This window comes from Lithobates pipiens, unplaced genomic scaffold (genome assembly GCF_037356315.1).
Source record: "Lithobates pipiens isolate NorthernLeopardFrog02 unplaced genomic scaffold, aLitPip1_a1.2 Scaffold_22, whole genome shotgun sequence".
NCBI lineage: Eukaryota > Metazoa > Chordata > Amphibia > Anura > Ranidae > Lithobates > Lithobates pipiens.
The window spans coordinates 301559626-301580934 of NW_027507784.1; the positions used below are offsets into that span (position 1 = coordinate 301559626).

Below are 21309 nucleotides of genomic sequence, written 5' to 3' on the forward strand. Positions count from 1 at the left end.
GTTTTCATTGCGTGTTACGACAACACATATACCATGGTGCTTTGCAGTGTCATTCATATTTGAATGCCTCTCCAGCCCACTTTACATTGCACCACTAAAGCCCTACCACTGTGTAGAAAGAAATGGCACCAATTTTTAATTGCATTGGCAGCTCTCAGGCTGCCCTACATGTCTAGTTCACCTTTTGCATGAATTTAATAAAAATGTTTTGTTTTTATTACAATTTTTCACTGATGCCTGCAGAGCGCTGCAATCATGTAAATTGCATGTTCACTGTACAGGCTCCGCCGTTTTCATCCCAGCCCCAGGGCTTTCTGTTATGGGAATGGAGGAAGTAAACCATGTGTATAAAGTGTAGTGACATTGCTGCATTTGTGCTGAAGTGATTGGGGCGGCTGAATGGGGTGACATGGCTGTGTGAGCAGCTACAGAACAGGAGAGGCACCCCACAATTTTAGACAAGTTGCTTTAGGGCCTATTTGAGGGTGGAGAGGTGCCTATAACAAGGTTTTGTTTTACCCATATTTGGGGTTTAACATGAAACAGGGTTGCAAGGGTAGACTAAGCCTTTATGCATGTTTAAGGTGTGACATTACCTTTTCGTTATGTATGGTCGTGCATGTACAAGACCGTTTCACTGGATGAGTGGCTTTGAAAAGTTCTATAAACCACTTAAGTTCCCCTTGACCAGAAAGTGAGAAAAATTGTCATTTTACAAAGATGACTTACAGGTAAGTAGTATTTTTATACATCGTTGGTTTGGGTCAATGTAAGCCAGTGGAAGCTGGAATCGCCAGATAGTCAACGCTTCTCCAGTGATCTCCCCTAACTTCTAAGTCCTGTACTGAGGGGTTGCCCTGCAGCATTGTGAACACGCACCATTCCGAATGCTTTGCATTTTCTAAATGAACTCTTCTCTGGGTGAGGTGGTGATGTCATACAAAGCATTCTCTGAATGGCGCCTGTGCCAAGCAAGTCGTCTCCTATGTTCACAATACATTGGGCATCTGCTCAGTAGGAGACTGGGAAGTAAGTGGGGAAAATGTTGGAGTAGCAGTTACTTTAGTCATTTCCAGCTTCTGGGGGCTGGGTATGGAACATACATGGTCACAAGCTGGATTAACAGAATTGTATATAAAATTGCCATACCTGGAATTCATATTTAAAATAACCATTTTACTTTCTTGCCAGGGCGATCTTTAATTGCGTAGCAATTTTGATTATCTTGATGTTACCGGCTAGTAAAACAAGACCATTACAGGAACCAGACACATGACGACTTTGCTGTAGGTTTTTATTTTTTTTTTATTAAGTTTTAATAGTTGAATAAATGCCCCCATTTTGGGGAGGCATCTCGTTTGGCAGCTTGCCCCCTTAAGGAGCTTACTGGACAATCTCCGCACTCGAGGGGGCGGTCTCGTCATGTTGCAGTCACGCAGCACATCTCATACACCGATGCAAGAGCGGTCTTCACTTGGTCATGGAGGAGGTACAGACATAAAGAGGGGTGGGAGGTTGGTTATGATACAGAAGGCACTTCATCCTGGCTGCCTGTAGATCATTACTCCAGTAGATGGGGCCACTCGGAGCATCACTCCCTTAAAGCCATGCTTATGCTCTCTAATGGGCCAGTATTCTGGGCTCATCTGCACTATTCCAATACAGTAAAAGACAAAATGCTCCAATGTTCAGGGGGGGGTGGGGGTCTGCTACTGTAACAAATATTACTTTGCTAGTATATGTAAAGGGCAGTGTCCGCAAAAAAACCCTGTTTTGTAAAGCATATCATTTTTATTTTTTAATTCTAAGTACCTACCCTCCTCCTCATAAGCACTCCCAATTCAAGTCTAATTTTAACTTTCATCTGGGGCTGTGGGAATTTTATATTTAAAGCAGCCCCATAGATAATGGGGTTGATTTACAAAATCTGGTACAGCTCTTCATGGTAGCCAATCCACTTGTATCTTCAGCTTGTTCAAGTAAGCTTTGATAATAAAACCTGGAAGCTGATTGATTTCTATGTACCAGACTCTGCACTCTCCAGTTTTAGTAAATCATCCCCTCTGATTTCCACCAGTGGTGGGAGGAAAGCGAATAGCAGGATTCTCCCATTAACGCTGTCCATGGAGGTGGGGGGGATAACTCCCGCACCGCTTTTATGTACTGTTTGCAGGATGCCTTCTTGGGTGGCAGAGTAATTACTGCAAGCGGCAATAGCAGCCAGCAGTAATCGCATGCAAAAAAATAACAATAATAATCGGAGTGGCTGGATCAACTTGTATACAACCACATTGTCCATAGATGGATCGAATCTCAGCTGGTCCCCGCTGAACTGGCAAAGATTCTATCCCACTATGGCCATCTTTAAGCCCCCTCTATCCCTTTCCACACAAAACTATGCCACTGTCTTGACTGTTAAGAGCCTACCCACACCCTGTGTAAGAAAAAGGCTTTCTGCCCCCTGGGTATAAAGACCCACTGGATGCCTGGACTAGGCCGACTATACATGTAGGCAGGCTGAATGTACCAAGTTGATCAATTTGAGTACAACCAAACAACCATTGCTTGCTTATTGCTAGCGATAATCAGTCTTCACCCAGTGGGGATGGCTTCCCCCACTGGGAGAAGACAATGGCCCGGCAGGGGTGATTCCTGCATCAACACGGACTGCGTTGATGGGGGAATCTAGCAAATTTCTTTAAAAGTATGGGATTGCTGTCTGATACTGTAGCCCAATACAGTTATTGATCAAACTGAGTGTAAAACCAGCCATACACTGATTGAAGTTCAGCAGGGACCGGACAAATTTTGTTTCATGTATGGGGAATCAATCGGCTTGGGTACAACCACCCTGTCGGGCTTTTCTTCATGCGATAGCTGCTAGCAGTAATCATTGTATTCTGCCAGCTGGGAAAGCTCACCACGCCCCCACCAGCAGAATACAATAGAGCTGCAGGACCCATTTTCCCCATTAACACTGACTGTATTGAAGGTAGAATTGGGGGATGATTTTTCTTTTCTTCCACCTTTGGTAAAAGGAATGGAAATTAAGTAATCTGTGGGCTGCTTAAGAAAGTTATCACAATAACCATGAGATTCCATCTGTCATACTGCAGGTTCTATAGCAGCCATTCTCAACCAGGGATCCATGGACCCCTAGAGTTCCTTCAGAGGCTGCTACGGGTTCTTTGAGCTGTAGCTGCTGGGCCTGCCATTTGATGGTGCCTGCATAGTTCCAGAACCAACACCACTTGGCAGAACTCCATTGATCTTTTTAGTTGTATATGGATGGGGAGGGGCATTCTCTCCGCCGGTGACCAATGTAAGGGGCATTTTATCCCACTGCCCCCCCCCCCCCCCCCCCCGAATTGTTTTTTTTAATTTATTTTTTTAACAGGGGTTCCCTGAGACATGCAAGTTATTTCACATGTTGCTCAGGGGATAAAACATTTGACCTATTTTTTTTGCCATAAACCAAATACTTTCTCCGTCGAGCTCTTCCCAATCCACCCCAATGTCCCTTATTATGTAATGGCTGCTGAACAAGAGCAAAGGCTTTAAAAGGAAAACTCTGGTCACTGCTGAATCTTTAAGCATTTCCAGTTTAAGCAAATTTCCATTTGTATCAGAAAATGCATTTAGCTCTAGTAAAGTGCCATAACCCCTACCAACCAATCAGAAGTCACCATTTTACCTTTCTTCTGATAGGCTGCTATTGAATACTGCATATGACACAGCTTCTGCCCTGTTGCTGTATTCCTTCCTTTTTTTATTTTATTTTTTTTATTATATATATTCTCCTTCTCAATTGTGTACCAGATGAGAGAGCCAAATCTAAGACCGGGAAAAAAATACTGTCAATGGTGAAACTGTCACCGTTGCACGAGGCAGCTTATCACTAAACATATCATTTTACTGCCACAGTTTTTCCTTTAAACCCCCCAAAAATTGCAATGCCATGAACCTCTTTTTAAGGTTAGCGTAGTATACGCTCCCTCCAAAAACCCCAAATATTGAGCAGGAGACGTCTTTTTATAGTTTGTCAGTCTGGGGTCATAACCACAGGCACTCACTCACACACGGCATTCTCACAGTCTATAAGATAGCTTGGATAGCTCTGTCACTAGAGCTTGCAGAGATCCTCCTCCCCACACATTCTTAAATGAGGGTTATATAGGGATTTTGATTCTGGTTTTCAAAGCGAAATTTCTGTGCGCTCTTCAGAAAAGCGTTGAGAAGCAGCATTCACTGCGCCTGAATGCGTTGTCATGGGAAATCCAGAGAACGGGAGGGAGGGGAGCCAGGTCTGTTAAAAGTGGGAGGTAGCTGCAAAAAAAAAAAAAAATGGCTAGCAGAGAGGATTATGGGAAAGTGCGGAGAGAAGTTTAGTGCAAAGGTAAATCTGAGCAAGAAACATGTGTTAGCGGAATGTAGGAACACTGGCCTTACACTGTCCCATTGTCAGCCAATATGTGATGGATTACTATCGATATTCAGAGCACGTAGGGCACACAGAGCAAATTACATGGATGTTGAAGCTGGTCTCAAACAGCTTTGGGACCGATCATTAAATTGGTAGCAGGAAGAGGGAACAATCCTTTCACTGCACACACGTCAAGTACAGCACCAAGTGAAAAGGACAATTTTATCCGACACTTGGCTATCATTGCAAAGACAAGGCAGATCTCACAGTCACAAACCCACAAGCAGTAAGTGTAGGGGTAAAATAAGCATGTTATGGTAATAAAACTGTCATTGCTGACCTCCTTCTGGAAATGATAGATGCTTGGCTGTCAGCTGACCTCATTTCAGTACTTTTTGAGCTACTGACCTGGATTAAGTATGTAGATCAGGAATATGAGGGGGGGGGGGGAGGGAGTCAGAATTCTTTATCTGCAGACCAGGAACATTGAAACAAGGATATCAGAATGAAGGCCAGGCATGTAGGATCTCCAGATAGTGGTGAGAATTGGGAAAGGCAAAAGCTTCTTCTGACAGTCTCATCTTATTAATTTCAATAGAAGAGCCAGATGAGGGTTGTGTGATGTCTAAGCTCTTATCCGGAAAAAACTTGTGTGATGGGTTGCTATGGGATAAGGTGCCAGACACACATCTATGGTAGCGCCGCTCCTGACCCAGGCTGTCTTAAAGGAACTTATCTTAAATTATAGCCCAGGAATGAAATGTAATTTTCTTAAGCCAGCCATAAACGGTTCCAACCCCTGCTAATTGAGCAGGAACCTGACAAGATTCGTACCATGCATGGGCAGGCTGAATGTACCCAAGTTGATTGATCAGCTTGGGTTCAATCTGCCGGCTGGATTTTACATGCGATTATTGCTAGTGGCTGTTCTAGCCGCTAGCAATAATCACTGTGTTCTCCCAGCGGGGAGGGCTTTTCCCCCAACTGGGAGAACATGATGGCTCCATGGGAGGGAATCCCCCATCAACAATGACTGTGTTGATGGGGGAATCAAGGTTACAGTAAAATAAATTTGCTCTGCCTATGGCTGGCCTTAGGGCTGTAAATCACAAAAGCACACCTTCCTCCTTGTCATGGTAATTTAGAAAATCTCATTGGAGGACAGCAAAACCCTAATCAAACTCTGCTTCAGGGCAAAGTGAGAGGTTATCTTGATAGTGCACACTGCACCCACCTCGATACTTATCTGCTCTCCCGCAGGCAAGGGTGATTAAACCCTGTGTGTAAGCTCCATGTTTATCAGTGACGGAGCTTGCACAGGGGAAATACGTCCCCCCACCTTGGCCTTCCTAATGGTTGGCCACTGAGTTCTAAGCACTGTATCCTGGAAGGAAAGGGAGAAGGTCATATGCGCCACCCAAGCAGGTATTTCTCAACGTTTCTTCTGGTGAACAGAGCGCGGGGGGGGGGGGGGAGGTGCAGAAAAAGTGGCGAGGCTAACAAGAGAACCTTTCACTTTGGCCAAAAAATCACATCTTCAATATGAGATCACAGTAGGGAACACAAGTCTATACTCATCAATTAAGCCATCTGTCTGTCTGGAGTACATGTTTGGACCCTACACCCCACATATGAGCTCAGGTGCCTGTGAGTTCTGGTTAAAACAGCCATATGTACATCGCTAAGAGATGGCCCACACAGCTGACCTGAAACACGATAGCATGGGACAATAAAGACCTGGGAAAAGCACAGTTCTGGAATGGCCTACATGAATTCTATACTGTTACAAGATAAACAGGTTGCTCTATGTCAGTTGAATTGAGCGCGGCAGAGAATTGGAGAGTGGATAAGAGATCGTGAGTCCCCCAGACCATCCACGCTCCGCTCCCTCTTGTCATTTCAGAGTCAGCTCGTTTGGAGCGTCTCCCAAATTATTGCTTTTCTCGGAAGGCGTAGCACCTTCTTTCGTAATTTCTGAGAAACATAAGTCTGCAGATGACAGGGTAACTTCACCTGGCCTCAGAGACCCCCTGAACCTCACAAAGTGCTTCTTTCTCCTCCTCAGTCCTCTCCTTCATCACATTCCTTTACAGAAGAGTCCTTGGAAAGTGTCTTTACGGTATAATCACATTTGCATTTGGCATTCCACCCGCCAGTTTTGGTCCCACTTATAAAAGGGAAAAGCGATTCTGCAGGTAACGCAAAATATAAATCCAGTCACATCCTCAGCACAGAGCCACCTTCTGTTCACAAGGCTGAAGGAGCACATTCTGTGAAGTGTTACTTGTGCAAGAGGTCTGCGGGAATCACATGGCTGGGAATGTAACCAGGTCAGAACCCAGGGCAAGTCATGTGACCAGGCTGAGCGGGCACAGGTGTCAAGTTACAGCAGCCTTAGTTGACCACTGCCGGTTTGAGTAACACAGAACCGGGAGGGATGACCACCCATCCTGGCAGTAGAGAATCTGAGCCCACACCAGGAGAAAGATCTAAAACTCCACCAGGCAGGAGGGAGAGGCCATCAGCTGAATTAAGCCTCAATTTTGACCCTTCAGTCCTCTCAACACTCTCTGAATTTTGGGCTTTAGACCTCTTCTCACTTTCAGATTTCCCCGATGTTATCAATGAGACCAAAGGTAGGCCGAGACCAGCAGCTGAGTAAGCTTGAGACAGCAGTGAGCCTTTAGCCAGGTTCAGAGGGGCCCCTGCCAGTGTCAACATGGGATTTGGTAACCCTGCCAGTGCTGAGGCGACCCCGCTACAAGCCAGGGAGCTGAGGTCTATAGGTCCTGGCGTCAGTGGGATTGGCAGTGTCTGGCCTCCAAAGATAGCCGCTGGGTTGGGAATGATGAGTTGGGTACCACTTGCATAGCTGCTGTCCCCCACAGTTGGCATTTTGGGTGGCTGATGGATTTTCAGTAACTGGCGTTGTTGGTGTGAGATGAAGTGACCGTGAGCCTTGATGTGCTTCCGCAGGGAGCTTGGGTCTGTGTAGCGTTTCTGACATCCAGGCATCTTGCAGTAGTAGGGCTTATCCACGTAGTGTGTGCGTGTATGCTTGAAGCGGTCACTGGAGTTGGAGTAGCGTTTGTTGCAGCCCTCATAGGGACACATGTAGGGTTTTTCTCCTGCAGATGAGAATAAATTTGGATCCATATATGAATATTGAAATGTAAGAAATTACTTTTCCAACCTGCTTTAAAAGCATCATTGCTTTATTAATTAAAGCTACCTTATCAGCTTCATGCAATAAAATAAATATTATACTCACCTCTTTGGCAGCCTATGTTTTTTTACCTTTTCTCTATTACAATGTTACAGCTGCTGTCAGTCTCCTGCAGGAGTGTCAAATGCCCGTGTCCCCCGCTATGCACTGTGGTTCCATTTTCAGACCTCTAATTCACTACAAGATTCAGATCTTTGCTGAAAACTTTAGCCAAACAGTACAATATTGATCCAGAAGATGTGCAAAAAAAGAACTGTAATACACATCTGATCCACCAACCCCTGTATGACTACACTGCAAATTGAGAGCAACAACACTTGTGTTACTATGTGTTACTGCCCTGCCTACTTTCTGCTAACTGAAGTACTTACTAGTGATCATCACATATTCTGAGCATGTTCTCCTCACTCTTGCAACCCCAACTATAGTATTTATTTGGCTGGTGTTCCTGTTTACAGGAGTTGTGGTTGCAAAGTAGAAAAACTCTTTCAGGAGATTGCAAAGAATAACAATTATAGCCAGAGATGTGTGTTTCTCTCATCAGTGCCCCCATGTGCCAAGGGTAACTTGTTAGGGCTGGAAACTGTGCTGGACGGACTCGATTAGTCACTGGCCATGGGTGGGTGATAGCGTTGCCGAGCAGGAAGAAGTCCCTTCCAGTGTTTTGTGCCCAGTTTGTGGATGGTGACGGTGAGCCTTATTGGAGCTTGGGCTGCTGCCTTTTTTGCATGTAGACTTAGAAATGTACAATAGGGAAGGAGTGTCCGGTGTCCAATAATATGCAAGTTGGAAGATGAGGAGTTTATTGAAAAATAGAAACAAGTACATCAATCCAACGCGGTTTGGGGGAACAAGGACTCCCCCTTCTTCAGGGCTGTTGCTGCATACTAAAAGATGGGGAATGTTCCCAAAACGGGTGTGTTAAAAGCAAAGAATCCGAAATGATCACTGTCAGAGTGGCTTTGGCTGCAGAGGCAGCAGTCCGAGCCCCAAGAGGTCTCACCGCCACATCCACAAACTGGGCACAAACCACTGGAAGGGACTTCTTCCTTCTCGCCCAGGCATGACCACTGACTGATCGAGTCAGTCCAGCGCAGTCTCCAGCCCTAAGTATTACCTCCCAACCCTTGGTTATGGGAACGCAGACCCACAGCAGGACAGGTCCTTGGAGTCCAAATATGGACTATCATGAAAATAGAGAAATCTAGAAGGTGAGGCTCTACCAATCTACTGAATCACCTACACATTCAGAGGAGTCTCAAAACAGTAGGAAAGCACGGAAATGTTTAATCAAGTCAAAAGACTCTCCAGTACCGAGATGAAAAACAATGCTGCCTCTGCACCCAATCCACTCTGACAGTGGTCATCTGGATTCTTTGCTATTAACATACCTGATTAAGAATATTCCCCATCTTTTAGCATGCAGCAACAGCCCTGAAGAAAAGGGAGGTCTTGTTCCCCCAAAACGTGTTGGCTAAATGTACTTGTTTCTATTGTCAATAAACGCCTTCTAACTCACTCACTATTATTGGACACTGGGTGCTCCTTTTCTTCACCTACCCATGTGACAAAGATCAGGCCTGACACCAATGCACTACAGAACTACATTGGGAAAGGTGGGAAGAGGCATCCCCACTTTTTCCATATCCAGGGGCACAGGTTTTCCAGGAAACTTCAGTGATGTTAGCCAAGGCAAGAGATGGCAACCATAAAAGACAGACACTTGACCAATTGTCTGTGCAGTGGTAGTGTGGCCACCATAGTGTATTAGTTAGGTTCATTTTTATACATTCACCAAAACTGTAGCAAGCATAAACCCCACTCATTGGTGTAGGACAGCCATTCTCAACCAGGGTTCCTCCAGAGGTTTCCTGAGCTGTAGCTCACTGACCTTGCATTTGATGGTGATGCATAGTTCCTGAGCCAATGCCACATGACAGAACCAGTTGCATGAACTCTAAATTTAATCTAGTTTTAGTCCAGGGCATATGGAGCGGACTGACTCTGCAGACCACTTTTAGTTTATTCAATTCACTACTGTAGGGGACATTCTTCCCACTGACCACCAATGTAGGGGCATTTGTCCCACTGACCACCAATGACTTGGTTTTAGCAAGGGTTCCCCAAGACCTGAATGTTATTTAAAGGGTTCCTCTGGGGTAAAAAGGTTGAGAAGGGCTGGTGTAGGTACCATCATGGGTAAAGAGAAGGAAGTAGCCATTCCACAGACAGTATGGAATGCCAATACATGCAAGTAACCTGACACAGCTGTCAGCATAGCATATATACAAAATAATAACCAATAAACAATTTCTTGTTTTAAAATGATTGTTTAACACAACATAGAAAGTTGATTCATGTGGCTAAATTTGCCTGACTTTGTCCTTCGGGTCTGATAATTTCAGTTCAATGAAAATGATCATTTACTAACCACCCCCATTTAGTTTAGTGAAACTGATGGAAGATGAGATTCTTTTATCAGAATGATCATTACATTCATTGTGTAAGGCCAGTATAAGACACAGAAATGATAGTAGGATTCATACCTGTGTGTGAGCGGTTGTGTATCTTCAGGTTCTCCAGCCGAGAGAAGCTCTTATGGCAGGTGGGGCAGCAGTGGGGCCTCTCGTTCGTGTGTGTTCTAATATGAATCAGCATCTTGTACCTGTAAATCCATCATAGGGATATATCATTTCATATGCTTCACATAATAAGATCCACATAAATCATAGATCTTCTATAGGTCTGAACCAGTTGTGTCACCATTTATGTCGTGTGCCAGTCTCCAGGTTCTACCATTGGGTAAGTTCACCACCTTGCCTAGTTGAATGTACTGATATTAATTACATGTCCAGCATCTAAAGATACCATGTGGGAGAGACACACAAGGGTCCGATCCTTTGTTCCTGGTAAAATGACTGAAGACTAGCATATCTTTCAAAGAGCATATCTTTCATTGTGTGTAATGTGCAGTGTATCATCAATATGGAGTAGATGATTAGGATTGTCTACAAATAGGTGCCAGTGTGTATTTAGGATTCATTTAATTAAAGCATTCTGATTGTTGAATTTGGTAATGGGCCTAATTTTCTGCAAGATGGAAAACCTATCACCCTGAAAGAGCAGAAGATCACGTGGATTGTTTTTGTTCGATCTATAGGCTGCCTTTAGTGAATGTGCACTATAATCCCTCTCTAAGAAATGCCCACATAGTGATTCGGCCTGTCTTTCCAAGTCAACATCATTTGAACCCTCAAGAAAGTCATGTGTCTGTGACGCAATGCGTCGGGAGGAGCAGAGTGACGTCACTTCCTGTCGCAAACTGAGAAGTTCGGATCTCCTAGTATCCTTTCCTTGTGTGACCCCGCGGTCCTATATATTTGATGTAATTTTAACTGTAAGTCTATACTTTTTTTTTTTAAATAAACCTGTTAAGTACTACTATACCATGTGGATTTACATATCCCTTCCATGTGCTGGCCAATTGAGCGTAACTATCATTTAATCGCTGTGAGCTACATTGCTAATGGAGATTACTAATTCAATAGACGAGAGTTACGTTGAATCTGAAGGTGAGCGGCCATTGCTCATAGTGGTGGAGCACATGGATGAAAGATTGGATTGCACAAAATAAAAATGACACTTTATTTGGAGAATTAACACAGCACTTCACCCTATATTTAAAAGAACTATTGCTTTCACTTTTGTGTGATTTGCACTGCACCAGATTTTAGATGCACCTCCCAATAGGGCTGATATGAACTGTTTTATCACATTTATATTAATTTGTTATTGTTTTATATATTTTTTACATATTTTATGGTCATATATATTCACTATTTTTAGCAACTTATAATATGCTATTAGCTGGTAGTTTATATAGCTGTTGATGCACATTTGTTGTTTTATGCTATCACAGAGTCATAATACACATTGGTTGGATTTAGCGCTACACCATTTATGATTTAAAATGTTACTGTGTATGTGGTGACGCTACAGGTGTTGGTAACATTATCCTTCATTAGATAGTCCACTACCTTGATGTTTTCATTTTTTTCTTGGCACAAACTGTATTTATCAGACACAGTGTAGCACACAGCGTTACATAGATACATAGAAATAAGGTTGAATAAAGACACCAGTCCATCCAGTTTTACCTGAGTGAGTGTCTACAATTGTACCTATCCCTGTACATTGTGTCTTATTAAGATGCTCATCTATTATATTATTTTATTTAGGCTACCCATATAGCGCCGTCAATTTACACAGCGCTCCACATCATACATCGCACACTCACATCGGTCCCTACCCTCAAGAAGCCCACAATCCAAGGTCCCCAGCTCACATTCATATACTAGAGCCATTTTTTTTGGACAGAAGCCAATTAACCTACCAGCATGTCTTTGGAGTGTGGGAGGAAACCGGAGTACCTGGAGGAAACCCACGCAGGCACAGGGAGAACATGCAAACTCCAGGAAGGTAGTGTCGGGGTTGGGATTTTGAACCAGTGACCTTTTTTTACTGCTAGGTGAGAGTGCTACCCACTACACCACTGTGCTACCCGAAGTTATTTACACATTATATCATTTGAGCAGTTTCGTCTTATTTTGTCCTTTAGGAATTAATCAAATTAAATGTGGGGGGTGTGCACTGTTATCACATGTGGACACGATAGAGGTCCTGAAGAAGTGGGGTTCCCATGAAACGCGTTGACCCTTTTTTGCCACTCATATCAGCATTCCAATCAGGGATGCTTCTGAGATAGGTTGATGCTATAATCTGTTGACCTCTTGCACACTAAATGTAATGTTTTCATAATATGTATGTAAGAACCATGTGCTTAACCTTTGTATACAATTAAGAATTAGGCTGTTTTTATCAATGTATATTTACTATTGGAGGTATATATAAAGTCCCACAATTTTGGCTTGTGTTTTGGTTTATACTTTCTGGGATGATACCTCCTCTGGTCAGAAAGGTCACCATTTATGTGTCTACTCTCTTCTATAGATCTGAATATGTGTCATGGATCAATGGGCCATGGTCCACACACATTTACAGGCACTATGGTCAATAATAAAAATACCCCAGTCCGTGATATGGTCTTCTACACACATGCTATGTGACTTTGGGGGCTACAAAGCTAAGCATGCATGGCACTCGGTCACCCCCAACGTTCTTTTGCTGCCACCACATGCTCCTAACACTTCGTAGTCAGTTATCTCGCTCTTTAGTGTTTAACCAACCAGGGTTTCTCCCATCAGCAATAAAGATTCTGTACAACTGTATGTAGCAAACACATCCTTCAGACTTGTTAGAACCTTAAAGCTAGACTGCAGTTCCAGAAATGCAGCTCAGCACAGTAATTAAAAAAGAAAACATTTTTTGCAGAAATATCACAAATTATCACAAATATTTATTGAGAAATGGTGGCCAGTGTCATCCAACCCACTTCCTCTGAGCCCAGGCTGTCATAGGTCCATCCCTTGGTCTGGGCTCTGTGTACTCCTGCCCTTAACATATGAGCACTATTCATTGCAGGAATAAAGGCTGCTCACTGACACCATTTATTGAGAAGAGGAAGGACCCATAATATCACTGGAGCAGCCAGAAGAATCTTGGAATTTTGGAAAAAAAAAAAAGGTAAGTATACTTGCACTTTCTTGTGCATGGGGGTTTGTAGACTAAAGCTAGGTTTCAGCTTTAAAGTGTTGACCTTTTTATATTTTATTAGACTAAAATGGTGGAAGAGTGAAATACACACAAAAATACAAAGCTGTTACACACGACATATACTAATAACGATTTTACAAACATTTCTGAAGATACAAGTGGAGGAAAATACAGAAACACTTCATCCATAGAATGATTGGTGCAGAGTTCTTGCCCAGGGGTATGAAGAAACAAGAATACATCCCCCACCTGTGGTCCTATCGCAGATATATATCAACCTATGACAGGGCCAATGAAAAATGATATACAAGATGGAAAGCACTCAAGTAGCACGCCCCGACTTCCTCCAATCAGAAATGGTTATGTGATTTAAAACAGCCAATTCAAATATTCAAACATTACTGCCTATGTGTGAATCATGCAAAAAATCTCAGTTAATTTAAATTCTCTATGCATAGAAATCACACTTCCATGAATTAAATTACATTATTTAGGATTAACACCAACACTATCGGTTTTCCTTTCCTCGTATAGTGACAGCACTGAGGAAAGGAAATGCATATAACCAGCATTTGTTTACATATGATGAGCTGTGATTGGACACAGCTGATCACATGGTAAAGGGCCGCTGTGATTGGCTTTTTACATCGATCTGTGATCAGCTGTTTCCAAAGGACACAATGATCACAGAATATGCCCCCAGGGTGTGCAGGGTTCTGAGGATGTCACTAGACACCCTTCCAGAGCTGGGCGACCAGACTGTAGCCATCTTTCAGCTATAGTGTGGTCGGCAAGTGGTTAAATGGACTTCAATAAGCAGATAACAGACAAATCTTCTGAAACTTTCCCAAGCAGAAAACAGAGGTATTTGGTATCTGCTCTGTATCTTATCGGAGTCCATTTGTAGTTTGGGATAGAGTGGAGATGGATTAGGACACCTATTATATTTGTATTGCTGTCTGTGCTCCCATTAGGGAGATTCACCCTCTCTATTTGTCCTGTTTACCATTATCATTGAAAGTAAAAGAAAACCCTAATTTTGGTTGCCCCCAGAAAAGTAACAGGGAAATCTTACAATGGGGACACTAGTTCTGCCGACCTGGGGGGGTCCTGATTCCCTTAACCCTTTCCCTGGGGGGGTCCGTACATTGTACAGACCTGACAGTGGGGGGGGTATTACACACAATCCTGCAGCCACATTGATTGCGATTTACTTGTTACATATCGCCGCGCACGTCAGAGTGAGAGCATTCATTCTAGCACAAGAGCTCCTCTGTAACACTGAACTGATACCTATAGGGGGCTTTTGAAGCATTGCTTATAGAAAAAATAGGGTACTGAAGTTTGATGCCGATATTTGTGGGTTTTGTGTAATCTTCAGGCGTAAAATGATTTTTTTAAACATGTGTGCAAAAAACAGCTCTGGCAGCGAAAGGGTTCATTTGCAGGTATTTCCTCTCACTTCCTGTTTTGGCTATGGGACAGGAAGTGATGGGAAATCTCTATAATGGGACAACGCTGACAACAACAACAACAAAAAAAAATCTGACATGGATTATAACCCTCTCTTACTTTATCCAAAATTAGAAAAAAAAGTTTTGCCTATAGCTCTATTTTAAGCACAGTCAAAATTCCTGAGCCCTGATGACGTGGGAGTCTATTTGGCCCCAATACGCGAATCCCACTCCCCATCCTCACTTGCATAAATATGTACATAATGTTTGCCCTACCACATTTATCCATGTGTTTAGCTGACATCGTTTATTATGAATTTCTTCAAGGTTAGGGACCCTTACGGTCCCATTTCTCTTCTAGATATCTGTTAATAGTAAGTACCCAATGTACTTCACCCCATCGTCAAACTGGTCACCTTCTATCCCTTTCCTCATTTCTCTAGTGACCCTCCACCCCCTTCCCTTCTCCCCCCCCCCACACCCATCCCTTCTCCCCTCCCCCCATATTTCCATTCTCATCTTTATTTCTTATTTTCATTATGTTTAGTTTTATTTTTAATTTATTTTTTACTTTTATTTATATTTCTTTATTTTTATTCTTTCTATTTTTAATGTATTATTTCCTACTATAATTATTATTTATTTTTAATTGTTATATTTGTTTTTACTTTTATTTATATTAATTTCTTTATTTTTATTATTTTTATTTTTAATGTATTATTTCCTACTATCATTATTATTTATTATTTTTCATAAAAGAAAATTTACTTTTATATTCATTTCTTTATTTTTATTATTTATATTTTTAATTTATTATTTCCTACTATCATTATTATTTATTATTTTTAATTAAAATTTTTGTTTTTACTTTTATTTATATTCATTTCTTTATTTTTATTATTTATATTTTTAATGTATTATTTCCCACTATCATTATTATTTTTAATTTTAGTTTTTACTTTTATTTATATTAATTTCTTTATTTTTATTATTTCTATTGTTTATGTATTATTTCCTACTATCATTATTATTTATTATATATTATTATTTTTTATTTTTTTATCTAACTTAATTTAAAATTTATTTTTGAAACAAAAAAAATTTATTTCATTTTTCAATTTCAAGTTCATGGTCATCTTCACCCATATATATATATATATATATATATATATATATATATATATATATATATATATATATATATATATATATATATATATACCACATCTATCCCCCATAATTGCTCACCTGATACCCATTGATTGTTCAACACGAATCTTTTAATATTTTTTTTAATTAAAGTGATGTTTGTTAAAACCGTCTTTCATTTGCAATCACCCAATGTATAATTGTTTTTACCAGATGTTCTTATAAGACTATTTTAATGTTATTTTAGCAAGTCATTCCGACTCTTTAGTGCCTATGCTAATAATCTGCTGGGAATGGTTGCTAAGGTTACGTCAGATATGTCCTGGCCACAACAGACTATTTAAACCTCTTCCAATATGGCCACGATCCAGGGGTGGGCTGGGCCGGGGGGCAGAGATGCAATTGCCCCCTGGGCTGCTCTCATATGCTCTACAAAGGCCGCTCTGTCGCCAGCTCAGAACCGCACATGCACAGTTTTTGAGCTGGCCGAGTGCGGAATCTCCATCCAGTACTGTGAGTCAGGGATGTCTCGGGGCCGACAGTCTGTGTTACAGAGCACAGCCCCGCCCAGCCCCTCCCTCCTCCACACAAGAGGCTGGACCTGCTCTCTCTTTCCCCGCCCACACTCCGGGCAGCCTGTGTGCTGTCTGTGAAGAGGATGTGTGGGCGGGAAAGTTAAATCTGAGCAGTCGGCCTGAATACAGCGAGGCTCCTGGGAGGCCGGGAAAGACCAAGTAAGTGAACTTCTTCTCCCTCCCCCCTCTACAGCTAAAGAGTTTTTTTTTCCTAGCAGCCTGTGACACTACCTTGCTTGCCCTCCTAGGTGGTATGATGTTGGCTCACGCTGGTATGCTGTGGTTTGGCTGCAGTGCTGGTGCCCTGGCAGTCTTCCTGCATGTTACCCCTGCTCCCATAGAGGTTGCACATTTTGCTGCATGTTCTGAGAGTGCACAAAACGTCCTGCATGCTGCATGTTTGGTGCACTTCAAGAAAATGCAGCAAAAATGTGCAACCTAAAAGAAGTGTGAGAGACTGGGCTATGGAACACTGCCAGTACACCCGTGTGAGCCCAAAGGCTGGTATTCACCTGCAGCAGGCACTGCCACCCCACTGAAAAGTGACAGAGGAGGTGATATTACATTTCCTCCCTGCCTGTTTTAACCCCCTAAATGCCAGTGTGAAGCGGTCTCTCTCTCTCTCTCTCTCTCTCTCTCTCTCTCTCTGTACAGGCAGTGTGAAGTGGTCTCTCTCTCTCTCTCTCTCTCTGTGCAGGCAGTGTCAATCGGTCTCTTTTTCTCTGCAGGCAGTGCCAAGTGGCTTCTCTTTCTCTGCCGGCAGTGCCAATTGGCCTCTCTCTCTCTCTCTCTCTCTCTCTCTCTCTCTCTGTGTGCAGGCAGTGTCAAGTGTTCTCTCTCTGGGGCAATATGGAGCAGTCTCTCTCTCTCTCTCTGCGGGGAATGTGGTGTAGATGGATGGTGAGCTGATTCAGTGGTTCAATGGGCCACTTGCCCCCCAGGCCTAAGGCTGCCAGCCCTCCCCCCGTCATATCCTAACGAAGGAGCACGCACGCTCCTCCTGCTCACTTTGCACCCAGAAGTGACTTACACTGCCATCCGTGAGCCATCCTGAATGGCTGGAAGTGCTGGGAGCCACCAGCGTACCCGGATCCATCAGCTGCCTCCTAACCAGCGAGCAGATCGTCTTCACCACAAGCGGATGAACTACTTCTGAATAACTGAGTGATGAGAAATCAGTCATACAAAAATGTGAGTGGGGAAAGTCCAATAAGTGAAAGGGTCCTGGAAAGGACCGGTATAAGTCCACCACCAAATGGTGGCTAATCAGAGATGGAATACACTGGCGCTGTCTGGCATGTAGAACATCAAGGATGGTACATCTTCAACCAAAGGAGAAGTATTTCTACTCTTACCGAAAAAGATGGACTCGAATGTCAGCGACACAGAGTCAGTAAGGCAGGGGTGCCAAGATCGGCAAATCGAACAAATCTCCAAGGAACCCAAGACCTCCAAACACTCTGATTTGCAGAGGGGTTCTGACTGGCGGGCGCCGATCATGTGGCTAGTGTTCCTCTTGATGCTCTACATGCCGGACATTGCCAGTGTATTCCATCTCTGATTAGCCACCATTTGGTGGTAGACTTACTCCGGTCCTTTCCAGGACCCTTTCACGTATTGGACTTTGCTCACATTTTTATCCCATTTTTGTATGATTGATTTCTCATCAATCAGTTATTATGTGTATATTGTCATACATGTTTACTATTTAGCGCTGCATTTTCCATTATTCACCATTCAGTATCTTTGTCACATATTATGTAGCAGCTTTTCACTTCTTTCTTTTTGAGTTGGCGCAGTAATATTTTCCATTTAAGCTGTGCATTGCTAACCTCTCATCAGCCATTTTGACATTAAGTTTTGCTTCTAGGGTATTCCAATATATTCGTCGGCCCTTACCTGGCATTGAATCCTCTCCCACGACGGGCACAGCCCTCCCAGTGGCAGCAGTATCCGGCATCCTTTTCTGGCTTCACGTGGAAATCATTAACATGATCCACTAATTCTTGCAGAAGCTCAAACAGGCGGTTGCACTGCAAGGTCAGAGGTTAAAGGTGAGCCAAGCCAAGGAATGTAGGAAGAAGACAAGAGGAGGAGTGTGTAGACAATTAGATAAAACAGAAGCAGAGAAAGGAATGTGAGACAGAGAACAGACAGGTGGACATCTAAGGATGAGGCCTGCAGGGGGTGACCCTTACCTTTGCCCACTGGCACACCAGTTGTTTCTGTTCCGTGAATTCAAGGGACAGCCTCTTCTCCTTGGGGGGAGTAAGGAACACCGATGGGGGTAGCTGGAGTCCGGAGCTAAGGGGCAGAAAGAACTGGAAGGGACTGGGAGTTGTGTCTCCCCTGCAGCGCAATGATGGCAAGTCCTGAGGGATAGGAGAAAGGGCGGGATGAGAAGGTTAGGGTCATATGTCATTTGAAGCAGAAATGAAGCACACAATGTAGAACATAATTTCCACATTTTCCCAATTCTTTAGAAATACATAGAGGCAAAGACATTTTGTTTATTGTTTGTAACATATGCAGCAATTTGAGAATCAGCTGTACCTGTGGACCTAAGGGACTGTGAGAGCCATGTGATGTAATGAGGCACAGCACCAGATCCTTATCTCCTTCAAGCAGAACCGTCAGTCTATATGATTGAACAATATCTACACTATTTCCTTTAGCATTACATACTAGCATCCAATTAAGAAGGCACATACCTCTTTGCAAATGTAAAGTAAATTGTACAGATTGTTACATGTGTGAGTGTATGTACAACTCCTTTCACACGGGGCGGATCAGTTCTGATCCGCCCCGTGGATATCCGTTTGCTCAGCGGGGATCACTCCGCCGATCCCCGCTGAGCAGGGAGATGACAGCTCCGTCTCTGCACACTGCGCAGGGACGGACCTGTCACAGCGCCGCTCTCCCCTATGGGAGATCGGATGACGACGGACCGCAGTGCCCGTCGTCATCCGATCCGATCCGCAGACGGATGGAAAAATAGCTTTTTCCTCCGTTACACTTTTTCGGATCGGAGCGGGTCGGATGTCAGCGGACATGTCACCGCTGACATCCGACGCTCCATAGAGCTCTATGGAGCACCCGTTCAGTTCCGCCTGAAAAACTGACAGTCGGGCCTGAACGGGACGTCAGTGTGAAAGAGGCCTAAAACTTTTTTTCTTTTTTAAATGTCAATAAAGTGGATAGAATTAGAACCATTGAGAGGCTTCTTAGAGATTTCATCTGGCTGGCCATGTTACATACTTGCAAAGTTAGGATTTAAGACACCAGTCCATCTAGTTCTTCGTGTGTAGGTGTGTCAATATAATTTCCCCTATCACTGTATATTGGGTTCACTTAAGCCCCTCACACACAATCAGAAATTCTGCCAGCAAAAGTCGGATGTGAGCTTTTGGTCAGAAATTTCTGACCATGTGTATGCTCCATTGGAGTTTTGCTGGCAGAATTCCAGCCAGCAAAAGATTGAGAACAGGTTCTCTATTTTTTGGCCGGAAAAAGTTCCGATCGGACATTCCGATCGTCTGTACAAATTCTAACGCTCAAAATTCCTACGCATGCTCAGAAATAATTCAACGCATGCTCGGAAGCATTGAACTCCATTTTCTCGGCTCGTCGTAGTGTTGTACGTCACTGCGTTCTTTATGCAAGCCAAGCTTGAGCGGAATTCCATCGGAAAAACCATACAAGTTTTTTCCGATGTAAAATCCGTTCGTGTATGGGGCATAAGATGCCCATCTTTTTTTCTTTTTTTTAAACCACTGACCCCACTGATTGTGGAGGGGAATTCCACTTCCTTACCGCTCTAACAGTAAAAAAAAAAAAAAAAAACCCTACACAGTTTAAGGTTGAACTGCTTCTCGTCCCAAATTCCATGAGTGATGTCTTCTGAGGCTCCCTGAAACCGAATAGTTTCCTACCTATGCTGGAATCACCACTGAGGCATTTGCACTTTTTTTTTTTTTTTTTACTCTATTAAATATTTTATAAAAGCTGCGGAAACTTTTTGAAGAACCCTCGTAGTTTGGTAAATTATTGTTGCACTTTTTCTCAATGAGGAACATATTTTATGGCCTACATGCCAGAAATGGAAATCATCTGAGGGGAGAGAGAAAGTCACTAGGATGGTGTGTTTTTTAGCAAGGACAAGCAGATTTATCACCACTCATCAGTAAGATATCTGTTCATCTATGACCACTTTAAAATACATCTGCCAAGAGAGAAGTTCGTAGGCTGCTATTGGTGGTATCCAGGGCTGGACTGGGACAGAAATTTGGCCCTGGACTTCATCCAGACCGGCCCACTTACATTTTGAGTGTCCCATCAGCACCCCCTTACATCAGAGTGTCCCATCAGCACCCCCTACATCAGAGTGTCCCATCAGCACCCCCTACATCAGAGTGTCCCATCAGCACTCCCTTACATCAGAGTGTCCCATCAGCACTCCCTTACATCAGAGTGTCCCATCAGCACCCCTTACATCAGAGTGTCCCATGAGCAGCCCCCTTACATCAGAGTGTCCATCAGCACCCCCTTACATCAGAGTGTCCATCAGCACCCCCTTACATCAGAGTGTCCATCAGCACCCCCTACATCAGAGTGTCCCATCAGCAACCCCTACATCAGAGTGTCCCATCAGCACCCCCTACATCAGAGTGTCCCATCAGCACCCCCTACATCAGAGTGTCCCATCAGCACCCCCTTACGTCAGAGTGTCCCATGAGCAGCCCCCTTACATCAGAGTGTCCATCAGCACCCCCTATATCAGAGTGTCCCATCAGCACCCCTTACATCAGA

General features: G+C 43.3%; 1 protein-coding gene across 6 annotated transcripts in view; it reads right to left on the bottom strand.

Annotated features, from left to right (window-relative positions):
• Positions 1-3582: 3582 nt before the first annotated feature.
• Positions 3583-21309, bottom strand: part of GLIS2 (GLIS family zinc finger 2) — a 79830-nt gene continuing 62103 nt past the window's right edge. For all 6 annotated transcript variants that reach the window (XM_077449257.1, XM_077449256.1, XM_077449258.1 and 3 more), the window contains 4 exons: positions 18699-18872; positions 18400-18533; positions 10196-10314; positions 3583-7551 (listed from right to left, as the gene is read on the bottom strand). In XM_077449257.1, coding sequence (XP_077305383.1) covers positions 6818-7551; positions 10196-10314; positions 18400-18533; positions 18699-18872 — 1161 coding nt within the window. In that variant the 3' untranslated portion in view covers positions 3583-6817. The remainder of the gene's footprint in view (positions 7552-10195; positions 10315-18399; positions 18534-18698; positions 18873-21309) is intronic.